The sequence below is a fragment of the Conger conger genome, chromosome 3, assembly GCF_963514075.1.
Source record: "Conger conger chromosome 3, fConCon1.1, whole genome shotgun sequence".
NCBI lineage: Eukaryota > Metazoa > Chordata > Actinopteri > Anguilliformes > Congridae > Conger > Conger conger.
The window spans coordinates 14464786-14486624 of NC_083762.1; the positions used below are offsets into that span (position 1 = coordinate 14464786).

General features: G+C 40.5%; 1 protein-coding gene and 1 gene segment (V, D, J or C); both read right to left on the bottom strand.

Annotated features, from left to right (window-relative positions):
• Positions 1-6487: 6487 nt before the first annotated feature.
• On the bottom strand, positions 6488-11242 carry LOC133123346 (glutathione S-transferase kappa 1-like). Its single transcript, XM_061233736.1, has 7 exons — positions 11137-11242; positions 10937-11018; positions 10188-10316; positions 9283-9428; positions 9050-9166; positions 7995-8088; positions 6488-7023 (listed from the first exon to the last, which is right to left on the bottom strand). The coding sequence occupies exons 1-7, from the start codon at positions 11218-11220 to the stop codon at positions 6974-6976; spliced, it is 702 nt and encodes a 233-aa protein (XP_061089720.1). The 5' UTR covers positions 11221-11242; the 3' UTR covers positions 6488-6973.
• Positions 11243-16811: 5569 nt separating this feature from the next.
• Positions 16812-20403, bottom strand: LOC133123409 (Ig kappa chain V-III region MOPC 63-like). The segment is given in 4 exon segments: positions 16812-16816; positions 18502-18855; positions 19855-20175; positions 20303-20403. Coding segments are annotated over 4 exon segments (723 nt in total).
• Positions 20404-21839: the final 1436 nt, after the last annotated feature.

The window sequence follows — 21839 nt, forward strand, 5'->3', positions numbered from 1 at the left end:
GCAGTGTGTTTTAGGAGAACTGGACGCAATTTCTGACTGAATGACTCAGTGGCAGATAACTTCCTGTGTTCACAGGGGCTTATCATCTAGAGAACAAAGAGAGAGTAATGCCCTTACCCAAAATGGACTTTAGTAAAGTATTTACCTTAGAGAGCATGATTATAACGTCTTTTGACTCTTACTCTACATGTGCAAAATTACTGGTATAAGACTGGTGTAATGGCCATCACACATAAATAAGATGGCAAACATTTCAATTGCATCTTATTTTAGTGTTAATACATTTCTACATGTTTTGGAACATACTCTTGATTGCATTTCATACATTGAACTATAACACATAAAGAAATGTCACAGAGTCATTAGACTGACTAAACAAGCACATACTGTACTGTACACATACTTTCACTCCAGGTTAACTTATACAAATGCTATATGAGATTGTGAAAGAGTGTGTCTGCCATTGGGGTAACTTTGATTCCAGATGTGTGCAACACCTTTAAAAATAAATCCTGCTTCTAGCTAGCTCATAGAAACTGCAACAAAATGTTTAAATTCACACATTTAATAAACTCTGACCTAAACCCCCATAAGAGCAAGCCTAGGGCACCAGTGGCAAGAAAAAACTCCCTGGTGACAGAAGTTCATCCCAAGGAACTTCTGGTTGCTTGGATGAATCCAGACTGAAGGGGGAGCCCATCCTCCTCAGTCCTTCTGCTGACTGTCTTCTCATGACCTAAATTCATATTATTTTCAGAAAATCTCCCAAAAATGCAGAGTACATTTTTGTGGTTTTAAGGATGATCTGGAGAGAGAATCTGACTTTTTGACTAAAGTCCACCCTAGTAAAAGGGTGACAGTAAAATAGGTAGACAGTAAATTGTTTCAGACTGTTCTGTTGTGGTGACAGGGGAGGTTCACTTATTTTCCACCCACAGCCTTATATATTCAGCTTTACTCAGACCAGAGCTACACAGGAAGACCAACCTGCAGTACAGAGCTGTGTTCACACCTCCCTCTCTCAGCACTGAAACCACACTGGCACTCCCCTTTCCATTTTTCAACTGTCTAGAAAAATAATTAATGAAGGCGTTTAACCTTAATATTCTGTATTCATCATCATTCACGTTTTTTCCTAAAATTTGTGCAATTCAGAATTTTACCAGTAGGGAGCAGAACAGCATACAATGTAAAACTCTTCAGACTGACGTCATTTTGGTCTGATTATGCTGTTTTAGACGCGTTTTTAGCTTGTGTGCATCCTTCATATTTCTGATATACTGCTTGCAATGATGAATATCATTTTCAATATCACAATAAAACCATATTGTCAGGGCATTGTCAGCATTAATTATGGACTGTTTCTAACTTCATCACATTCTGAGACCTGCTTGCTGGAAGAATGCTTGGCTCCGTGGTTTGGTCTCTCTGGCCATTGACTCAAAACAAAACCCTTGTGCTCCGCCTTTGTGGTTTCCACAGCATGCACCTCTCTCTATCTTTCTTTCTCTCTTCTTTCTGCTCTCTCTCTCTCTCTTTCTCTCTTCCTCTCTATATTTTTGGTTCCTTTGTTTCTTTTTGCTTGGTTTTGAGGGGGTGGGAGATGGTTTTTATGGCAAGGTTGGATGGTTGTGTGTTTCAATAAAGGAACATCAAAAGTATCTCCCTCTTCTTTCTGCCCTCTCTCTTTCTCTATCTCTCATCTCACACAGTCCCTCACACAGAACTATGCATGCTCTTTTCAGATGAACAGTATTTACATGCATTTTTTTAATTTATTTTTTAACTGCAATTGTAAATCTTAGACATCCTTTTGGATTTTATAATGATTGTTATTAAAATAATTATTTTAGTGTCTACCTGGTGCTTCATTGAGACAGAGCCAGTGAGATGAAAGAGGAAGTCCCCTTAATGGGGGCCATTGTGATGTCATCAAGTGTCAGACCCTCAGGCCTCTGCTGATGACACGTGCTTTGTCATGGACAAACTGCATTACGGGTAGAATTTATGAAGTTATTTCTGTTTCATTGATTATTCTTGTTCAGAAAAAGCTACATTTTGAATTATGATTACAAAATCCTGAAACTACTGACACCTCACCTTGGTTTCAGTGTAAAATTACAGCCTGAGCAATGTTTTTGCCAGACATACACACAGTGATCACTTTAGGCAGACCTGTAAACCAGCGTGTTATTACAAATATTTAATCAGCCAATCATGTGGCAGCAATTAAATGCATACAAGCATGCGGGGAATGGTGCAAAAACACAAGGTTTAAACTGCCGGCTGAAACTTACACATTGTTCATGAGAGAGGTCAGAGGAGAAGGGCCAGATTGGTCAAAGCTGACAGGAAGGTGACAGCAAAGCAAATAACCAGGCATTACAACAGTGGTATGCAGAAGAGCATCTTTGAACACACAACGCATCAGACCTCTAAGTGGATTGACTACAGCAGCAGAAAAATGAAGTCTAAAAATGAAGTCTAAAATACCTAATAAAGTGCTAACTGTATGTCTATTTAATGCCATTTCCAGTGTTCATTGTGAATTGAAATCAGTAACTGATCCATGAAAATAAATATGCACAATATCCATCCATCCATCCATTATCTTAACCCGCTTATCCTGAACAGGGTCGCAGGGGGGCTGGAGCCTATCCCAGCATACATTGGGCGAAAGGCAGGAATACACCCTGGACAGGTCGCCAGTCCATCGCAGTATGCACAATATGTTTCCACTTAATATTATTCAAACCACCCTGTCTGCCACCAACAATCATTCCAAGATCAAAGTCACTTAGATCACATTTTTTCTCTTATACTGATGTGAACATTAACAAGCTCCTGACACATATCTACATCATTTTATGCACTGCACAACATAGACGATGTCTTCTGTATATTTAATGGCTCTTATTCTCAGCTTCAAGATTTCACACAGTGGATTAATTCAATCAACCCCCACCTTCGATTCACAGCAGAATCGGACACTCTTAGAGTGCATTTTTTAGACATGTGGATATCTTATCACCAGTCTTTACACGAAGGATACAGACAGGAACACTTTTCTGTTGGCTGACTCCCACCACCCTGTGCCCCTGAAACAAGGCCTACCAAAAAGCCAATTTTTTCACCTGAGTCGGGTATGCCACGACACTACTGATTTTATCGAAAAGGCGGATTCTCTTAAAGAAAAGTTCCGCAATCGAGGCTACCAAACAATTTTGATAAAAAACGCTTATGACACTGCACGGAATAGCTCACGATCAGACTTACTTAAACATAAAGATCCAGTCCAAAAGAAAAGTCCATTGACATTTATTTCAACATACACTCCGAAATTAGTCAAGATAAAAGACACCATTAAAAAACACTGGCACATTCTGTCGTCCGATCCCTTACTTACCAGTGAATTTACAGAACCTCCTGTGTTTGTTCCTAAGAAAGGTAAAAACCTGAGAGACTTCCTGGTGCACGCTGATTTGAAAGCTCTGCCTCAAACGTCATCCCCGATGCTCCTAGCGCCCATTCCCAATGGGAGCTACAGGTGTGGCCATTGCGCACAATGTCACCTTGTCCAAAAAGCACACGCGTTCACTAACCCACTGAACAATAAAATATACAAAATCGAGAATGTCATAACATGTTCCTCCACCCATGTTGTTTATGCAATCACTTGTCCATGTGGTTTAGTGTATGTGGGTAAAACCAGCAGACCTTTGAGGAATAGAAAAAGTGAACATAAAAGTATTATCAAGAGCAATGATAAAGACTACCCTGTTGCAGTGCATTTTAACAACCTCAAACATAATGCTAATGTCAGGAGCGGGAAAAACACCAGCTGACTCCTGCCCCCTCCACGGGTTCCTATTGTTCTTATGCAGAACCTACCCACCACAAGGAGCTCAGGACGAAGCAGGTAAAGGGCAACAAGCTTTATTTTAGTTATTCAAAAAAAACCAGAGCACGTTACAACTCGCACCAACCCCACCCCCCTTCGACTTCCCCACTACTCCTACAACACTCCCCCCCTCCCATACCCAGAGCCCGGCACAGGTAGAGCGTAAACCCGTCACACAACACACAAAGGTAATCACGGCTAAACTCCCCAGTGACCAAACAGCACTCCAGTGTCCCCCACCCAGGGCCCCCCGGCCACCCAGCCCACGCCCAGGAGGGGGGGGGAAGAAACCCCACTCAAAGGGGAAGTAAACCAACACTGGCGGGGCCTCACACACGCACTCACACCTTTTACTTCCACACACACCGACAACACAACAAATAATCTTTAAAGAAGGGATGTAGTTGGCCCCCACGGCCGTACTGGACCTCTACATCCCAAAACAAAAAAACACAAAAAAAGAAAACCCAACCCCTAACCAATCGGCTGTCTCCCGCTGCACATTAAAGTCGCTGGGCTGCACCCCGAACCACTCGGCTGTCCACTACACGTTGGAACTGCCGCACTGTCCGCCCTCAGCGTCCTCGCTGTTCCTCCAATGGGGAGTGAGCTTGTGCTGGCCCCTGTCCGGGTCCGCCCGTTGCTTTTCCTGCCGCATGTAAGACTCAGTTTCCTCCGCCCTCGTCAGGGTGAGTGTAGTCGCGCGGTCTTTGCCACGGCACCAGTCCGGCTCCACACCGCTCCGCTCCACCGGAATCGCCCAGCGCTGGTCCCACTTGCGAACAGAATTGCCCAGCGCTGGTCCCACTTGCCAACAGTATCGCCCGTGTAGCGTCCACAATTTCCCAGGGCTGTCAGCCAGCTAACCACCGCCAATGAGGGAGACAGCCTAAAGAAAAAAAGAGAAACCAAAACAGGAAAAGGAAAAGAAAAAGAAACCCAAACACAATGAACTGAAATATAATCAACCAGTTAAAATTCCGTTCGCGGAACCCAACATTCAAACCCGGCGTCTCTCCCGCGTCTGCCCCTTACCGGCTTCTTTTAAACCTGACTTATTAGTCAAACAGGAAACAGCTGCGTCACGCCCCCAAAACCGACAGCTGGCAATCATTGGTTGGGACTCCCTATTGGGTGTTCCGTATTGTATGTCTCTATAAATGAAGCTCTCCATTTTCTGGCGAAGTTACTCTGATGAAGGCCTAGTGCCGAAACGTCAGCACGTCTGCCAATAAAGTGGTGACTCTGTAAAGTAGCAGTGTTGCGCTTTTTCCTTACTTTTTCAAATGCATTGCACTACTCCCACACAATTGGTGGATTAGATGACTGCATTAATAAGTAGGAGCAATATTAAAAATGTTCCTAATAAAGTACATAGGGAGTGAATATAGCACATTTATTCAAAGCGCTGTACAATTGATGTTTCTTATTCACCCATTCACACACACCATGCAAGGCACCGATCAGCTCATCAGGAGAAATTGGGGGTTAGGTGTCCTACTCTTTGACACACCCAAGGCAGGAGGAACCAGCAACCCTCCAACTGCCAGATGACAACTTTTACCTCCTGAGCCAATGGCACCCCCTTTCACATATACCCTTACATAAACAAAACCCAGGGTTGACATGGGATACTGAACAGGGAAACTCAATCGGCTTTTGACCCATTCACACTATTAGGGTTCTGGGTAATTCTGGGGGTCCTTGCCATTACCGTAATTTAACTATGAGGTGAAGCAACAAAACCTGCATTTCAATTTTATTAGCAAGCAAGATTGAAAATCAAATCCGGTTGCTGAGTGCCACAAGACAAAACTAAATAGCCTGAAGGTACTCCAACACAGCAAAGATGAATTCTTGAGTAATTATACCACATGATTCTATTATCAATATCTATGACTACAGAATACATGTAAATGGTTGGCATTGATATACCGTCTTTATCCAAAGCTTTCCATCGATGTTTGAGGTCTTGCACAGGGAGACTGACATACCTAGGTGATTTCGAACCGGAAACCCACTGACTGCCAGACAACTGCCTGAGCAAATGTCCCTCCAGTACAAGCGTACCATTGTCTTGAACAATTCAATACATAATTTAATTTGTACGACACTTTGCATAAAGGTCATACATAACTAACCATATCTATTGTAACGGTTGCATGGGGGTTGGACCCAAAATGCACGACTCAGACAGATGTGAAAGTCCCGTCAGGGCTTTAAGGGATAGATAGGCCAAGTCTGTAACTAAACCAAAACCAAAACAACTACAATTTGAGAAATTACAGAAATACAAATTCAAAAGTCTTTGAGCATCTTAGCTCATAGTGGCATACATTGTTAGAATTCATACCACTTGAAATTGAGTATTGAACTCCCCTTACTTACTTCGGAGTATAGAAAACATACAAAAGTAAATGATCATATGTTTAGGTATGTGCAACACTGTATGTCACATTTATTTTACATAATTTTCCAATGTGATATCAAAGTTACATTGTAACCATATATTTATATATTTATAATGGGCAAAAGCTGATAAAAAAGACACTAATTTCTACTTGGAAGAAGAGTCATACGAGTTGATTTGGAGTATAATATATGTTTATTTTGGAGTAAAATATATAATTTACAGAAATGAACAATTAAGCCATTTTGGGTAGATTTGGAGACACTACGGGACACCAGGGTACACTACTTCTATTTTATTGCATAGATTTATTAGCTGCCCATATCACCCTCAGATTTTGCACTTAAATAGTTTCTAATTCGGAAAATGTTAACCTGTTTTACATGTGACACTCAGCATTTCATTAATTTGTACATTTCCACCTACATTGATATTTTATTTGTAGCACTTGATTTCTAAATTATGAAAATGAAATAACTGTAGTATTGTACATGCTACATGTGTTTACTTCATTTAAGCCATTTCTCAAGTCTGTAAGGCATAAATCTTTAAAATAGAACACGGCAAAAAATGTGTGGAGAGTTGCTATATTTGGAATCTGCGCAAAGGGGTTAAATCATATTAGCTCATTCTTTTTCACCGAAGGTTTTTGTGACCAAGGGTCACATTTTCGCACTCATCTTGTCCGGCTGAGGTCCCATCCACTGCTCCCCTGAAATACAAATATATACCCGGTTGGAAGTCCCCTCCAAAAGTTTTGGAACAGCAAGGTCAATTCCTTTGTTTTTGCTACACACTGAAGACAACTGAGTTTCAAGTCAAAAGATGTACATGAGATGACAGGGAAACCCAAAACAAACAACAACTGAAAGAGGCTGCAGTAAAAGCCTGGAAAAGCATCACAAAAGAAGAATGCAACTGTTTGTAGATGTCAATGCAGTTATTGCAAGCAAGGGATATGCTACCAAATATTAAGTGTTATTTACTTTTTCTTACATAACTACGCTCTGTTACAATACTTTTGCTCACCTATAAATTGGGTGGCCTGATACCAAAGGTGCTATGTTCTAACTAGTTTAACACATGTAGGTGTATATACCAGGAAATAAAAGCTGAAATTCAGAACTCCTGTCTCGAGTTCATCTTTTTATCTCAATCCCGAATGTATTCAGTGTATTGCAAAAATAAAGGAATTGGCCTTGCTGTTCCAATACATTTGGAGGGGGTATGATGATGAGGTATTTACCTTACCGACATTAATAAAAAAAGACATAACTTAACAGAACATGAACAAAAATACAAAAACATTTCAGCAGAAGGTGTGACATCACCACCTAAAGTGAATTCAGACACAATTTGATTTAAAAATTACACCTGATTTCTAATGTTACAAACAAACTACAAATGGATCTTTAATAAAAAATAATAATTTAAATATTTCCCACAATTATATTGTTAAAAGAAATCTGAACAATTTTTAAAATATATACTGCTTTAAATGTTTACAAAGCCCTATCCCATAATACATATGAGGTGCAAATGTATATTTCACTTCCTTAAATGTTTTTAGAACATCAATTGCTAATGGATATTTTGTTGCCAATTTTAGTACTGTATGATAAATCTGAAAGCACGGCGCAAATTCAAGTCGAGCTGTAACACATAGTATATCAACATAATCACCAATGCACTGTGCCATGATCTCGAATCGATCTGACCCAAAGAAGGCCTCCTTCTGCCCTTTAACATGGCATATCATGAAAGGTAATCCAAATGCCTGGAAAATAGAGACAGGATAGCACTTGGCACCATGTAGCATGAAATCCGAACACCACTTTCATTCTGATTATCATTTACACAGCAGTTTAAACAATTAACTGTGCATTTATTTACCACCATATGTCTCTGACATGTACCGGTATAAGTACTGTCACATATTTTCCAAAAAGGCCTGTAAACAGTGCTGCTCTTATTTGATCAAGTCAACTGCAATTTAAATATTTTTTTCGACTATCTTATCATTTTAACAGAAGTCTTGGTCTGATTCAATTCTTCATCACAATTTCATACTGTACCAATCAACACATATAATAATAAGCTGTATTTTCTTTGTGCAGAATGACCAATTCCTGTAAGCAAGAAAACTTTACAGCACAGACTGAATAGACAACTGCATTCTTCCTTACATTCCTTATGCTCCATAACGTTTGGGACAAAAACATTTTTCTTGATTTGACTCTGCAATCATGTGTGATTACAGGGTGCAGTCTCAGGCTTTTTATACACATTGATTTCCATCTGTAGAAATTACAGAACTTTTTATACAGTATACGGCCTCTCATTTCAGGGCACCGTAGCTGTAGGAGCCATATTCATTATTTTTGTACCATACATTTTGTACACTTTATTTGACGTTTTTTGTGCCAAAAATATTGTCCACTTATTTTATAGTTTTCATTTTTTGTTGATACTTTTATTTTGAAAGGGCCAAGATGACAAAGGACAGACAGGAAAGATGCCACTGGCCAAAAGTTTAAACCACTTTATTCGACAACATTGAATAGCCTTCAATAGCATTGCTTCGCTTTTTTTTCCAGAATTGTGAAATACAGAGCCAAAAAGTAATCGAGTAAAAATGTTATTGTTTCAAACATTCTGCAGCGTACCGTAGAACATAGACACAGAGACAAATAATCCACTGCAGCAGCTCAGGGTCACATGCTGCAGAACACACTCACCCCGTAATCCAATGCTTCCTGGGTTGTGCTCTTCAACTTGTCCTTGATTTTCTTAGAGCTGGCCAGTCGCAAAAGCTTCTCTATTTCATAAGGAGAAAGTCCTGCCTTCAGACCTGCCTGAGGAGGAGGAAATAAACAAACCAACCTGAAAAAGTATAAAAAGGCAGTGCAGGGGCAGAGCAAGGATAATGGCATCTACTCCTGCAAACGAGCAGGACGGGGGTCTCTGGAACCTCAGAGAGTGAGGCCGGGAGGGTGATGTCTTCGTCATGACCCCATATCCTCTTCCACAGCTCCCGGGACACGTTCTCCACCTCCGCCTGTCCGCCATCCCTGCTCTCGTCCACTGCTGTGATGAAGCGCATCGCTGACAGGGAGCCTGAAGTGGATAACAGTAAACGCATTGAAGGACTGGGCTGTCCGACAATGTGGACACATTGGGCCTCATGCAAGAGCCATCCGTACGAACAGATTTAAAACGCTTAAATCGCTTTGAACAAGTGATGGAAGAGAACTTGGCGCATTCACCAATTTTCTCTTATTTAGAATTTTTCCTTAGCAAGGAACAACATGGGCCCAACCTGTTGTATGAGTCATGTAAGCAAGAGCCTGTGAGAGCAGCTCACCTGGCACTTCAAACTTTAAAACTAGGTGCTGCAGGTCATATATGAATCAAGGTTCAGCAACTGTTTTGCTTATTTCTGAAATGTTTCAGACATGTATTTCAGTGGATTGTTTAGGAGACAAAATACAAAGTTTATCAAAGGTCCACCATGTTATTGGCGAAAACTAAGGACCCACAGTCAACCGAATCAGGTATTAGTCGTCTCTTGTTCTTGTTAATTCCACTGGCCATCTATCTGACAGAACCCACATACAGTACAGTATATACTGTATTTTAAAGGACATCTTCATTTAGGACAGTTGTCTGAAGTGACGTACGTTTGTTGAATATCCAATGTGGCACACTCGTATGAAAAAAGTATGAGAAATTCATAATAAGATGAAAATGTTCTTGCAAGAGGCCCATTGTATTGTATTATACATTCTATTACAATTACATTAAATTACAATCACATAGGAGATGCTCTTATCCAGAGGAAATAAAGGGATTAAAGAAAAGAAAAGAAGGGCGCACCTTTCTTGACCATACTTCCAATGGGGTCATTAGGGATAAGAATAGGAACTCTGAAGTAAGGCTCAAGCCGTGCCATTTCCTTTCTCATGTAAGAACATTTTCTTGGGAGTAGACTTGGCGTTGTGTTGCCTTCAAAACACGTAAGCACATTACTTACATATTAGATAAGACATCATATTACAGGAGTAAAAAGAATGAAAGAAAAGAAAACACTTTTTTTTTTTTTTATCAAGGCTATAACAGTATGATGATTTAACAGACTTCCTCATAGACATGGGTACAGAAAAATTACCAGCTTCCGTCACACTCAATCATGCATTGTAGAAAGCTATTAAAGCCGCAGGCAATTCAGTTTTCACGGTTTACAATGTCTTTCTCAGCCTCGGTCGCGCTAAAATAACGGACCTTGATGCTGGCATCAGTTCGTTACACTTGCACAACGAGGACCGCGTGCCGGTCCTGCCAAAAGCCGCTCCGAGGGAGGGACTCGACAGTGGTTAGCAGGATTGGCGCATACAACAGCGCCTCGGGATCACGGTCACGGGCTCTGATACGTTACAAAGGCGGGTCGTTCTCCTAATCGCCCAGATCTCTCCGGGCCGCCGAGGGACAGGGTCGTAGGCGGTGTATCCCCAGCTAACGCAAATATTTTGAATAGATAGGATACAATTGGCTATCAAATAGGAACAAAAAGGGACAAATTAGAAGCTAATAAAATAAAAATGCCTTTCTCTCATTTCAACATGTACCAGATCCATGTAAGATGCCTGATAAAAAGGCTGGGCGGAGTTTAAGGTCCATATTCCAGACACTTCTGTAGCGACAGAGGACCTAAATAAAACAAGAGAAGGAAAATATTTGAATGTTGCCAACTGATAAAATACACAAAGATAAATGCAAAGTATTTAGCCTTACATTTGAAGGTATAATATGTGCAGAATCCACTGACCTCAAATGCAAACCAGTTGTAAGGGGATACAACATCATAGAAAAGTTCAATTACTTTTCTAGTGCTCGCCATCTGAAAATGCATTATGTCAATAAATACAAACAGATAACAGAAGGATAATCCAGAGAATGGTCAAAACACAATCTGGCAAAGTAATAAGGGAGACAGGTGGGTTTAAATACACAGATAATGAATTAATTACTATCTAACCATCCAGATTTTGCTGAGATGTGAATCATTCTCGAGGTTTGACAATTTTTTAGAGACATTTCACTAAGGTACTTTACATTGAAAAGCTCAACAGGAATCTTTCTTTCCAAATATACTGACACAGTTAATCGCCGAGCTCAAAAAAATCATATTTAATCGAGAAATAGTTAACTGTTTGTGCAAGCACACATACGTTTTTATTGCTCCACTGACAACAAAGATTAATACCCAAATTTGGCTGCAAAATGGTGCTGAATTTGTCTGATCTTATCAGCAGTACTGTCTTTTATGAATGACCTATGTATAACCTCAGAGGCATTTTTATTCTTGTATGATTGTTTATTTAGTGTGGCATTTAGTTTTTCAGCTAAGCTTGTCTGACTGTTGCTGCAGTTCAATCCAGGGCCTCTACAGTCTCCCTGAGTGCTTCAATCATTTGCAGCCGTTGTCAAGGGGGGTCAGGGAGGGGTGTGGTCATAAACCCTGCTGCCACTGTATGCGTGAACAGAGGCAGAGAAGTTTAGCTTGCATTCAGTTTTAATGCAAACTTTATTCTGACATAACATAACAGAAAACCAGTTGTTCAACAAATGACAATACTTGTACTGTGTATGTTACCTTAGCAGTTAGCAACAGACCCACTAGCTTAGCATTGCAGTCGACAGCCAAAACATCTACATTTCGACACATTACATTTACATTTACATTTACATTTTTGTCATTTGGCAGACGCTTTTAATCCAAAGCGACTTACAAGTGCATAGGTTCTTCAAGTCAAAGCATCACATCCATAACTAGGAAAATACACATTTCATCACAGATTCCTGACACTCTTGTCCCTTATTTTGGGATACATGCATGTGATTTAGAGGAATATTAACCCACCTGTATGTGTGAACAAAGAGGCAGAGAAGTTTAGCTTGCGTTCAGTTACCTCAACAACTGAGCTGGCAGGTGTGGGATGCCCTGTTGTTTGTTTTTTCCATAAAAATCCTTTACAAACACACCTCCCCCACCCTGGAAAGCTTTTTTTATCTTATTATCTTATTTATCTTTATCTTATATCTAAAAAATTCACAGCACAATTTGCATGCCAAAGTCTTGAAATTGTTCCTAAATCTGTGCTACTTATCTCACGTTTGTCACCGCTGACAAATTTCATTAAATTCAAATTATTATCCATAGCAGGATAATTCATAGAACCCCCATTATACTTACAAAGATCCCTTGGTTTTTCAAAAGAGGGCTTGTGATGCAGGTCCAATCTTTCTTTCCTTCCTATCTTTCTTCTTTCTTCTTTTCTTCTTTCCTTTTCTCCTCTCCCTGCAAAAAAACACAAAACATATCTTGGCTTGGTGTGGCTGCAAAAAACTCTAGATTCTTAGTGGTTAAATTTAAATTTAATGGTGTAGATTGGCTTGATGAAAATATTTTCCTAATTGTACCAGCTTTTCTTCCTTTGTAAAGTAAAACTCGTCTTGCAGTTCCAAAATTCAGATCAATAAGAATTTATTTGTCTAAATTTGGTCGGTCTTCTTTATAGTTTGAAGCATACCGGGTAAAATCAAGGCCAGGCAATTACAATGAAGTGTTATGCAGGCACCAGCTTTATACTACTTTCCCAGAACAAAATGTGCCAGTGAGATGGCAGATTGCTATTGTGATGCACATAGAGTATGCTCCCTTCTGATAGACTTTGATAGTCTTTGGCACCAACTGTTACACTCCCACCTCAGACCAGACCTCTCAGCCACTGCTGCCACATTGTATGCTCCAAAATGAATACATACTATCCCCCATGTATTACTATTTACTCTACTGCAATACATTTGAGCTCCATTTAGTTCACACACTACGCTCTTGACATTTCTTTATCAGAGATCCACTGTGCTTAATGTATCAAGTCTCTTTTTTTTATTTAGTGACTCTCAGTTTATGCACTCATGCTTCTATTTTCTTGTTCCCTTTCTTTGAATGTACTCCTCCCTCATTCTACTAGTCTACCAAATGTCCACTAACAAGTAATCTTTAGTGATTTATTCACCTTATCACCTCAGCTAGCCTTTTCTCTTACATTCACACTGTTGTTTTGGAGTTGCAGTGCCAGGGAGCACTACCCTGGTCTTAATGCTTTTTCAGAACTCAAAGATTTGTATATATAAAAATGAATGTAATGAGAATAATGATATGTGGACAACAACATGTTGACCGTTCAGTATCAAAGGGGAGCACGCTGTGGAAACACTGAAAACACTGATAACACTGCGAACATTATTGGCTTTTAATTAATACTGTCAACGCCCTACTCCCCATGCTGTTACACTCATAGCCAGAAACCCAAATGCAGACCATACCATTCCAAAAATGTTGTCTTTATCCAGTCCAATGGTCAAAGCCAGGTAATCAAATAGACACAGTGCCAAATCGAGAAGGACAAAAACAGTCCAAAGGTCAAAATCCAGGAGATCAGAATGGCAGAGGTACAGAGGAGTAGGCACAGTAGCTAGAAAACAGGTGCAAACACTTTGCAGAATTAAGGCAGGCAAACAGAGATAGAACAGGGAGGTGCAGTACAAGGGAGAATGTTAATATGTTAGTTACGTAGGGAGCCACGGTGGAGATGCAGCGGACTTGCGGTTGCAGTTTGTTGCGGTTGGACACCGGCTCTCGTGGAGTGCCATAATTGTCCAGGGAGGGACTGGGCAGGGTCGCCACGCACAAAGCACCTCGGGCGCCTCAGAATCACGGTCACGAGCATGAGACGAGACAGCTTGAAGAAGGCGTGACGCTCTCCTTCGGCCCGCCAAGGGATGGGGTGTGGGTGGTGTATCTAACAACAATTGGATTAGATGGGTTACAACTGGCTACCAATTTGGGAGAAAAAGGGAAAAATCAAAAAAAGAAAAAATGGATATATACTGTACATTCATTATGAAGGCCGCGTGGCCTGAGCGAGTCTAAAGCACTTACTTCACATTACGCTACAGCTGGTCACATGACTTCATCTCGGGCAGGAAGGGAGGGAAATGATCCCGATGCTGTGAGTTTCAGTTTCAGTGCTGAATGCAGTTTGTGTGGAAAAACACTTAACCACTTCACTCTGGTCATTTTTTCCTCTGTCTCTTATGAAGTGCTTTGTGAGCCATATTTAAAAAATCACAGAAAAATGCATGCACAAGCTGAAAGGAAATACACATCCAAATGAACACAACCAATCTTTTTCCACTAGAATTTATGCACTGTACTTTGGAATCTTGGGGACAGATGTTTTATTTGTTTGTATTTTGAAATGCAAGTGCACTGTTTTAATGCCTCTCTTTTCTAGAATGTTGTGATGGAAATGTTGTCTGAAGGTGGTCGAGTTTGATTGGAGCGTCAGTGTGGTTTCAGCGCTGAGAGAGGGAGGTGTGAACACAGCTCTGTGTTGCAGGTCAGTCTTCCTGTGTAAAGCTGAATATATAAGGCTGTGAGTGGAAAATAAGTGACGCTCCCCTGTCACCACAACAGAACAGTCTGAAACAGACAAACACATTGTGCTACTGATGAAAAAGAGAGCTGTGTGTACAAGATTTCAACAACAATAAGCAGCACAATGACCTTGAATGATTTTGTCTCCAGAGCATGCTTCAGTAAAAGTCATAATAATGTATATTGTTTGTTGATTTTCTGTAAGGAACATGCACATTAAGGCCATGAGAAGACAGTCAGCAGAAGGACTGAGGAGGATGGGCTCCCCCTTCAGTCTGGATCCATCCAAGCAACCAGAATCAAGTTCCTTTGGATGAACTTCTGTCACCAGGGAGTTTTTCCTTTCCACTGGTGCCCTAGTCTTGCTCTTACGGGAGTTTAGGTCTGAGTTTTTTAAATGTGTGAATTTTACCATTTTGTTGCAGTTTCTATTAGCTAGCTAGCTTTTTTTTTAAGTGTCACCTGGAATCAAAGTTATCCCAATGGCAGACACACTCTTTCACAATCTCGTATAGCACTGGTATAAGTTAACCTGAAGTGAAAGACCAGTTGGCTTAGCTGAGTACAGTATGTGCTTGTTTATTCAGTCAAATGAGTTTGACTCTGTGACATTTCTTTAGGTGTTATAGTTCAATGTATGAAATGCAATCAAGAGTATGTTCAAAAACATGTAGAAATGTATCAACACTAAAATAACATGCAATTGAAATCTTATTTATGTGTGATGGCCATTATACCAGTCTTAGTAATAGTCTATAGTAATTTGGCACATGTAGAGTAAGAGTCAAAGGATGTTATAATCATGCTCAGCTCTCTAAGGTAAATACTTTACTAAAGTCCATTCTGGGTAAGGGCATTACTCTCTCTTTGTTCTCTAGATTATAAGCCCCTGTGAACACAGGAAGTTATCTGCCACTGAGTCATTCAGTCAGAAAATGCGTCCAGTTCTTCTAGAACACACTGCGCAGCATCGATAACTGAGAACACAAGAAAGCTGTCACTGCGCATACAGGAAGTGCTTTGGCTATTGAAGGCTACAGAGAGGGCTCTGGCTGCAGGAGGCCTTGTCTTCAGAAAGCATGTTCAGTTGTTCTAAAACATGCAGATTCACAGTGACTTTGTCCCTGGATTAGCAGTGACAGACACATTGTAGGTTTCCCAGATCTACCGCTGGTATGGATGTGCAGAGATCTCTACCTGCCTTCTCTGTGTGGAGAAAATATCCCTGTAACATTCAAAATGTCAGTATTTATACAGTAAGATGGATTGTGATGGGATTTCTTCATATTAAACCCTGACTGTCTGGTCTGTGGAGTTAGACAAGCACAAAAGCACAACAAATATTCCACATGAAAAGTAATTACAGAAAAATTTACAGAATGTCCAATTAAATTTTTATATAGCCTTTTCACAGTCACAATGATGCTTTACAGTGGAACCAGAAAAGAAAATTCAGCAAAAACCCTGATATGAACCCCCAGTAGGAAGAAAGACACCCAAACAGTAGCTAGAAAAAACTCAGGAGGATGTGCAACAAGACATGCACATACCACCACTGTATGTGACATCTATGATATCATATGAAAAGAGGTAGGGGCAGAATTTTATATTTCATAAAGAGTTTGGGAAATGACACTACTGTCCCCAGCAGAAACTGGGCCTATGAACCCTAAAATAAATGGATCTAGTACAGAATGCATTTTATCACCAACTCTTTCCATTACATTCCATTACATTATTGGCTCTTATCCAGTGCGACGTACAGTTGACGAAGCAGGAGACAGGGCCTTGCTCAAGGGCCCAACAGCGGTGCTGATCTTATTGTGGCTACACTGGGATGGAAAGCTTCACTCATGGTCTTTGATGGAAAGCTTCACTCGTGGTCTTTAAATGTCACACCTGAATAAACCGTTTCTCTCTCCTCCTCCCTCTTCTTCCTCCTCACTTTGGGTTTCTTGGGGGTGAAAGTCAAAGCAGCGTAATTCATCGCTTCATCTTTATGCTAAAAGGAAACACGAGACAACACATACGGTTACTCCTCATTCCGATGATCTTTTTACCAGGATGTTCAATACAGAAATAGCCTTAGTTTCCATAGCGTTATATTTGTACCTGTTTGCTGGACAAGTCTTCTTTAAACAGTGGATTGTTTGATACAGCCCCTGTTTGAGTGAAATACAAATGTAAACCACTGCAGGTTGTCTGATATTTAGTTCACAAATAATATATGCTGTGTAAGAGTATATCATCAAATAAGAAAGATATTCTTCTTCTTCTTCTTCTTTTCATTATTATTATTACTCATATTATTATTATCATTCTTGATGTTGTTGTTATTATTTATTATCATAGCAGTGGTGGTAGTAGAAGTTTTTCATATATTACTTCATAATCACCACATTACTGCTCCAATGAGTACAGTCTAGGGAGAACATCAGTTAGTATAATAGTATTGTATAGTCGCAGGGAATAGGGGTAAGCTTCAATAGAGAGTACATAACTTGAAAAATATTTTTATTTGTTTTGATGCCAGAAAATTCTGCTTACTCTTCACTCTCTATTTTAGTGCCTTCTGCTGCAGAGTAATTTTATTTTCATAATGGAGGGATTGTCACATCACAGCTGTCTTACTGTACTTATTGCGGTGATAATTTAGCTGGTGCCGGCTGGATAGAGAACAGAAATATATAAAAATGAGAACCAATGCATAATATTGGGGTCAATATCAGAAGCTAAAGTTGAATAAATTCCGGTGAGATTTGGCTTGCTTTCACAGTACATGAGATACTGTATGGGTAGAGGATGTGCACATACTTACAGTACAAGTAGTGTGGGACAGTAATCGGCACTGATGGAGAAGCTTTTACCTGATGATATTTTATCAAACTGTAGGGACTGTATGAGGTTTCTGCATGCTAACCATAAAACGGCCTTACATACAGATGACAACATTGCTGTTAAATTTAGAAACCAAACTACTTTCCACAAACACTTAACATACTGTATTTTCACAGTTTATATTTTAGGTTTGACTCCGCACCCTTCAGCTGGTTTTTTTTCTGATCATAATATAATTCATACGAGTCTGCTTTATGTGTTGTAAATCATATAGACACACATGACATATATCACATGCTGACGCCTTGATCTCTTACCTTTGGAGTTCACACTGCATTTTCTCCTGCTCAGAGCGAGGACAATATGTAGGATCACACTCAACGCCAAAGCTCCCGCCAAGCAATAAAGGAACGCTTCATTTCCTGGCGCTTCAGAGGCAAAACTAGTTTAGCATTCTTCACAAGTATATGTGATTAGAATGTTCTTAAGTGAACATTCTAATGTACTGTAGATACACACGCACTCCTGGTAATTGAACGCAGTGAAGCTCTAGAACACTGACATTAGAATTTTATTTTAAATCTACTCTTCAGGGAATCATAAGACACTAAGACACTAAGAGCAGCAAAGAGGGGCAATTACCTTACAATGTAAAAATACATTTGCAAGCGTTAAGCAGTCATATAATCAATCAAATAATATCAGATGAAATTTGTATGTTCGACTGGTTTTAATTATTTAATACATTATTCTACCGTAGAAAACAAAAACTAAAAAAAACGCTTGAACCTTTTTAAAACAGTGCTTCTTCAATGCCTTTTAAAGATAATGCATTGATCTTGTTCCTACCCTTAATGTCCAGCTTGGTCCCATTCCCAAACAGGATCTCCCCACAGGTGGCCACAGCACAGTAGTAAGTCCCAGCATCAGAGAGGCTGAGGTTCCTCTTGGGGAAGTTGTAGACACAGCTCTGTGTGGGAGACACAGTCCCAGAGCTCCTCTGGCACTCATCACTCCTGTGTCCATGGGTGTGAATGATTCCTGGAGGGGACTCTCCTGAGCCCGGTCTGAACCAGTGCACACTGTGTTCTCCTGCACAGGTCTCAGTGTGTACTGTACACTGCAGAGTCACAGAGTCTCCTGGCTGCACTGACTCAGACTCGGGCTGCTGCAGCACTACTGTCCTGCTCTGGGACTCTGGCCCTGTCAAAAGTTAGCACTCATTACACTCAATACAGAATTGTCCTTTGGATTCCACTGTGTAAGGTTTACATATAAATGCAGTATGGCTTTGTATTATTGTACGTTATACAGAGAGCTGAAGATGACTCCACCAATTATTATATAAAGTGCAGCATATTTTTGCACATATGTGTGATTCAGATGCAGTTTGTGCACTAGAAATGATCATGTCTAAAAGCAATGTTATGTTAAAACGAGTATTGATTAACTCAACAACATGTATTTTTTAAATCAATGTTTTCCACCAAAGCAGAAACAGTTAATATCTCTAAGACATACTGACTAAAACATACTGCAGACAATGAAACAAAAAAACTATATATATATCAGTGCTATTGAGAGAAGCAGGTTTGAATGCTTTCTGTTTTAATTAAAATAATCAAAAAGCTGTGACATTTTCTGAAACTTATTAGTGGTATAAATATGTCACAAAGTAAGAGTATTATAGCCATCATGATGTACTGTATCGAATAGCAGATCTGCTTTTGACTAAAGAGTTCAGAGGGGTCATACTGTAAATATCAGTTTTATGGTCAGGGACTCATCTAAATGGTAAATGGTTGGCCTTTATATAGCGCCTTTATCCAAAGCACTGTACAATTGATGCTTCTCATTCACCCATTCATACACACACTCACACACCAACGGCAATTGGCTGCCATGCAAGGCACCGACCAGCTCGTCAGGAGCATTTGGGGGTTAGGTGCCTTGCTCAGGGACACTTCGACACAGCCCGGGTGGGGGATCGAACCGGCAAGCCATGACACCCCTCAAGACGCCCCACAAATATAAAGTTGTGCATCAAGTTTGAGGACAATTTTTGAGATTGTTTTTGTTTGATAAATTGAATCAATACATACTTTCCTGTGTCAAAAAAAGAAGCATTCCAATAGCTTAAATTTACAATGTAGAATGACACATTTCAAGGCTATGGAAAAAGAAAATATGTTTCATACTTACCCATCACCATTAAAGTAGTTCCTTCTCCAAAGCTGATCTCATTGTAGCGTATAATAGTGCAGTAGTATGTTGCTGAATCTGATGGCTCTACTTGTGAGACAGTCAGGTTAAAGCTTCCGTTTTCTGTCTTAGCTCTGAGACGTGCACTGTTTTTAAACTCATCTGAGTGCATTATCGTTACTACAGGCTGAGGCTTCTGTCCAAGCAGTTGCTTTAACCAGCTGACTTTAGGCACTCCATCATCCAGATAGGAACACGGGAGAGTCACGGTTTCTCCAAGCTTAGCTGTCACCAGTGCGTTGGGCTGAACTACATTACCACCTGGAATCCAACAGAAAGCAATATTTCAACTTATAAAACATATAAAACAAAGCAAAAAACCCTATCAATCTCTGTGTACATACCTCTATACACTACTTTAAATTATTGTAAAGAATTAGACACTTACACACTTTGCTGAAAAACACAAGAATAACACAGAGGGATGCCATCACTAGTTCCGTAACCCTCTTCACACCTTCTGTCCTTGTGTCTCTCCTCTGGTTGAGACTCTGCTTGTACCCTGCACAGTACTGTAAAACTCTAAACTATAGGAAGGAGGACTTGAGCTGATAACTTTCCAGCAGGTCACATGTCAGGGGCTGTTTTTTTGGCTGTTCAAACAAGTAGAAGTTCACTCTCAGTGCTACAAAAGAAAACATTATTCCATGTTGATTGTATGTACGATTTACGTACCATTTGGAACCAAATGGAACTCTTCATGAAGTTTGAAAACATTTTATATTAAGAATATAAAATGATCCCTAATCAGACATAAGCCTGTGTGTGTGTGTGTGTGTGTGTGTGTGTGTGTGTGTGTGTGTGAGTGTGTGAGTGTGAGTGTGTGTATGTAAATATATGTGTGTGCATGTTTGTGTGTGTCTTTGTGTGTGTATGTGTGTGTGTGCACGTTTGTGCGTGTGTGTATGTGTGTGTGTGTGTGTGTGTGTGTGCGTCTGTGCATGTGTGTGTGTATGTCATATAGCACTATGGACATGTGGCACAGATGAGGCAAGAGGTAGTGTGGTTGAAGTGGAAAAACATTTTTTTATTTAATTTTACAACAAAGGTAAAAAGTGGAAACAGTTGTGGTAGAAAGGTATACAGAGAGGTGTGCTGCATGGTGGAAGCAGAGCCAGCATGCTGTCATGCCCATGAGTCTGTTAGGCTTCTCTGCCTGTGAGGGGGAGGCAAGTTCTGAAACTGAGTTCAAGAACTTCCGGGTACAGTGGTACCCATTGTTCTATGAGTTATTAGCGAGCTTTAAGCTCTATGGGAATTGGATTTTATCCAATCTCGAGACTGAAAACGATCTACGCAACGCCATCTTGATGGCCAATCAGGGCAAAGATGCGCTTTAGCGACCGAATTTGCATACGGTGGCTATATAAGCGACATCGCAGGCCGTCATTCTTTCTTCGAGACAAATTTTCAGCGAAGGAAAGAGACAGGGCCTGTGAAGCTTAAAGCTCACTAATAACTCATAGAACAATGGGTACCACTGTACCCGGAAGTTCTATTTCTTTATTCGCTTCACTTTAAGCTCTATGGGAACCCTATAGCCCACGCCCTGTCGTCAACATCAGCCCCCTGATGCAGAACAACAGGCGATGGCAGTGATAGCCAATCAAGAGGGGCTCCCCTCAATAGCCAGCCCTTTTTTATGCATGAAAAAAAGGGGGACTGTATAAACCGAGGAGCCACAACCATCCCCAGCGCTCGGTTCATGTAAACCAGCTACCGAATACCCAAGCCGGGAGATGGCCAATATAAACATGCACGCCTCTAGCCACCGCGTAGAGGCGTTGCACATAATGTGTTTGAGCAGCAGCTACGTCCGATTGGACGCTGAGCTCAGGACTGCATGCGCCACCGACGGTGTCGATGCATCCAGCAGATAGAAACGCACAAAGGCGCATGGCGAACTCCATGACGCCGCTGTACAA